General features: G+C 31.6%; 1 protein-coding gene across 1 annotated transcript; it reads right to left on the reverse strand.

Moving 5' to 3' along the window:
- Positions 1–859: 859 nt before the first annotated feature.
- LOC143535415 (uncharacterized protein At4g22758-like) lies at positions 860–2,574 on the reverse strand. The gene is made up of 2 exons (XM_077029676.1): positions 2,265–2,574; positions 860–1,195 (listed from the first exon to the last, which is right to left on the reverse strand). The coding sequence occupies exons 1-2, from the start codon at positions 2,500–2,502 to the stop codon at positions 1,008–1,010; spliced, it is 426 nt and encodes a 141-aa protein (XP_076885791.1). The 5' UTR covers positions 2,503–2,574; the 3' UTR covers positions 860–1,007.
- Positions 2,575–3,780: the final 1,206 nt, after the last annotated feature.

Raw genomic sequence — 3,780 nt, forward strand, 5'->3', positions numbered from 1 at the left:
TGGATATAAGAACTGAATTATAAACTGAGAACTTGAAGAAATATTAAAAAAAAAAGAAAAGAAAATTAAACCAGTACACAGATCCGATATAATAAAAAACAAACTTACTATTTTAACTATAAGCCTCAATATAAATGAATAACTCTTTTGTAAATATGAAATAACTCCCTGGTATAGCGAAAATAACATATGAATTTATATAAAGAGCATTTGGTCCAATGGTATATTTTTTCTTTACTTTTTCTAACGGCTGAGCCCAACAATATCTAATAGTATAACATGGGCTCCATTTATTTGGAGATCTTGCATTCAAATCCCGTCAATATTTTTATTGAAATTTAGCTGTTAAAAAGATTCATACGATTTTACCTGAAATAATAATGATTTTTCAAATCTAACACTTCAAATTTATTTATTTATTTTTTACCTTCTGAATTTTAATTCTTTGTATGTTATTCTATTTTTTATTTTACAAAAGCTATACATAACTCTTAGTTTTCAAATATAAAAGTGACATAGCACTAGCTTTTCAATTTAATCTTGTATAATGTAATAATAAAATATTTTCAAATAATAGGACATAGTACATTTTGAAATAGCTATTCATAGATGTGAAGTTTGGTCTAGTGACAAAATATATCACATTAAACTACTTTGTTTATTTTACAACAATAACAATATAAACAACCATTGACAAATACAATTATTCATATCATATTGATATCATAGTATAGTACAAAGTACAATATTTATCCTTCAATTGAAGACATGAAACAATAATAATAATAATAATAATAATAATAATAATAATAATAATAATAATAATAATACAATTATTGAACAATTGATTTTTAAAACAACAAAAACCCTAACCACATATCAAACTTCATCTCATCTTCATCACTATCCAACAACATATAAGAAACAATACATGAAGAAATGAATAGATTCAAAATACTAGAAGAAATCCAGATTGTGATTAGGTCAATAAATCACATGCTAGGTATTCAATGAGATGATACCTTAAGATTGAGTGATTTATTGAACCATGCCTTCCAGCTGCCAAAGCTCTTCCTTGGTATTTCCACTGTCCCCGGCCGCTCGTCATCGCCTCCACTCGCCTCCTTCTCCGGTTTCTTGCATAACATGAAGTTCCTCACACCGAATGATCCGATTCGTTCCCATGGTTGCAAAGCTGTAACAAAAGTAATTCGTCAACATTCTAACTCGATTGGAATATAACTTTTCAACATTCTAAATTGAGATTACATGCGATTCGATAGAAATCAAATTCGTCAACATTTTAATCCGATTAAATTCGATCGGATTGAAATAGTGTGTTGTTTTGATAGGGTAATAATATAAACTTTTAAACTGAAAAGTAGTGATTATATCAAAACATATGGGTGTTCTTTGGGTTCGGGTTTTTCGGGTTTCAAAGTTTTAAATCTTGACCCGAAACCCAACCCGAATCTCATGGGTTTTTCGGGTCAGGGTTTTTTCGGGTTAGGTTAATCGGATTTTGAGTATCCTAGAAAACAAAAAAAAACTACAATGCCAAAATTAAAACAATATATTATTCTTTGCTCATAAGCAAATAATCAAATAATAAACTATTATAACTTGATAAAGCTATCCAAAAGAATAGTAAAACTAACTCGAACCATAATTGTCTTCAATCAAGCGTGATTTGGTTGTTCGATTACGGTTGCTATTAGTAATAAACGGAAAACATAAATTAACAATAAACAATCAGTCTATAATAATTGTAATGACAACAATCGTTAGGACCATATTCTGATAATGTTAGTGGCTAAGACTAAGCTTATTATACCTAAAACATATTTAATTTCAATACTAAAAGTTTATTCGGGTTATTCGGGTTGACCCGAAACTTATAAATCAAATTCGAGAACCAACCCGAATTACTTCGGTTCGGGTTCGGGTTAGTCTCAATCCGATAGGAACTAAATTCTATTAAAACATTTCAATTCAATTCAATTCAATTCGACTACGTTCAATTCGATTGAAATCAAATTCATCAAGATTGTATTTCGACTCAATCCGATTAGATTCAAATATCAACATTCTAATTCGATTCAATCCGACTAGATTCAATTCAATTGAAATCAAATTCATAATCCTTAACATCCTAATTCAATTAAATCCAATTAGATTCAACTCAATTAAAATCAAATTCATCAACATTCTAATTCAATTCAATTCAAATAATAGAAACAAAAACAAATCATTGAAACATTTACCTTCTGTACCAACAAGAGGACAACACAAAACAAATTCATTGCTATTAGATCCAAGCACAGGAAGCCTTCCTTCTCTAGCATACGATTTAAGCGCGGTATCAATCACATTAGCCACCAACTCCTCCTCATTCACAACAAACCTTAACGGACCCGCGCTCCCAACAACCGTTACACTGATCAAAAGCCGGTTTCCAACTACCTTTGCCGCGTTACTCTTCTTATGCTTCATTAACAACATCTTATTCGAATATACAATGTAACAAAACGTTTTCTAAACGAAAACAACGAAACAAATTACGAATTGTTAAGGAAAAGCGTTGTCGATATTGTTTACGAAACTCTTGTAAAAATTCTTAACAAAAACAATGTAACGAATCAAAGTTTTCGAATTATGAACGAAAGCAATGTAACGAATTAAATGTTGTTGTCAAGATTCTTAAGAAAACAACGAAAACAAATTAAACGTTGTTGAAACGAATCACAAAAGACACAAGACAACAAATGACACAAACAAAGTTTTCAAGGATCAAGGCCAATGCAACGGAAGTACCATCCTTCCATGCAAGAGGCGAAGGCAAAGGTGAAGGCGAAGGCGAAAGCGGTGGAAGGCGAAGTATCCACCATTCACAAAAGGAAGAACAAAGGGAAGCCGGAGGTGAAGATGGATATATGGGTTAAGGGGCTTGTCCTTTGTTCTTGGTTTTGATTTGGATTTGAGGATTTGAGTTTATATATATAATGTGTTAGGAGGATAAGGGTGGCAAGTTAGTGTTTTTTGTTTTCAAAGGGGTACGGTTTTCAAAGTTGTAATAGTTGTGTCTAAATATAAATTTAATAATCACACTTGGCACACCAAAATATATTCTTTTCATATGTGACGACTCCTGTTACATATATTAATAATCACACAGTGGGTTGATTATTAGAGGTGCATCGGTTTTTTTTTTGGGTATGAAATCAGGTTCAGGTTCGGGTTCGGGTCAGTATAGTAAAGCCTTATTTTCGGATCTTTTGGTGTTTTTCCGGGTATAGATTGGATTTTTCGGGTACTTTTTAGGTATATATCAGGTATTTGAAAAACCCGGTTCCGGTTTTCGAGTATTACCAGGTACAAATCTTGTCCGGTTCCAGGTTTTGGTTTTGGTATTGAATTGCACACCCTACCCATACCCTGTGTAGGGTCGGGTACGAGTCCGAGTATTAAAAACCAGGTATAAAAAAACATGGTTTTTTTTATGCACCTCTAGGTTGATAGTTGAGGACTTGAGGCTAGAGATTTTTTGTGGTCTTAGGTTCGACACTACTGATTTAAGGGGATTTTTATGATGGTGGGTTTTCTCCGAATCAGTTGAATATGAAACGTTAAAATTAGTATGAATGATTGACAACTCGTCTCAGAAAGATTCACTGAAATATTGGGTAATTTCAGACACTGTTAAAAAATTTTTTGTTTTATACAATGAATATTTCGTTTTATAATTCGTATAATATTAAATTATAAAAAATATTTAATGAT

Source organism: Bidens hawaiensis, unplaced genomic scaffold (genome assembly GCF_021521415.1).
Source record: "Bidens hawaiensis isolate Kalapana, Puna unplaced genomic scaffold, B.hawaiensis_p1.1 tig00010472_1, whole genome shotgun sequence".
Lineage (NCBI taxonomy): Eukaryota > Viridiplantae > Streptophyta > Magnoliopsida > Asterales > Asteraceae > Bidens > Bidens hawaiensis.

What these genes read in the sequence shown, in the direction of transcription:
- LOC143535415 (XM_077029676.1), bottom strand. Translation starts at nt 2,502, where the DNA reads ATGTTGTTAATGAAGCATAAGAAGAGTAACGCGGCAAAGGTAGTTGGA. An exon ending in TCCTCTTGTTGGTACAGAAG is followed by an intron (nt 1,196 to 2,264) that starts GTAAATGTTTCA and finishes CTTTTGTTACAG; the next exon opens with CTTTGCAACCATGGGAACGA.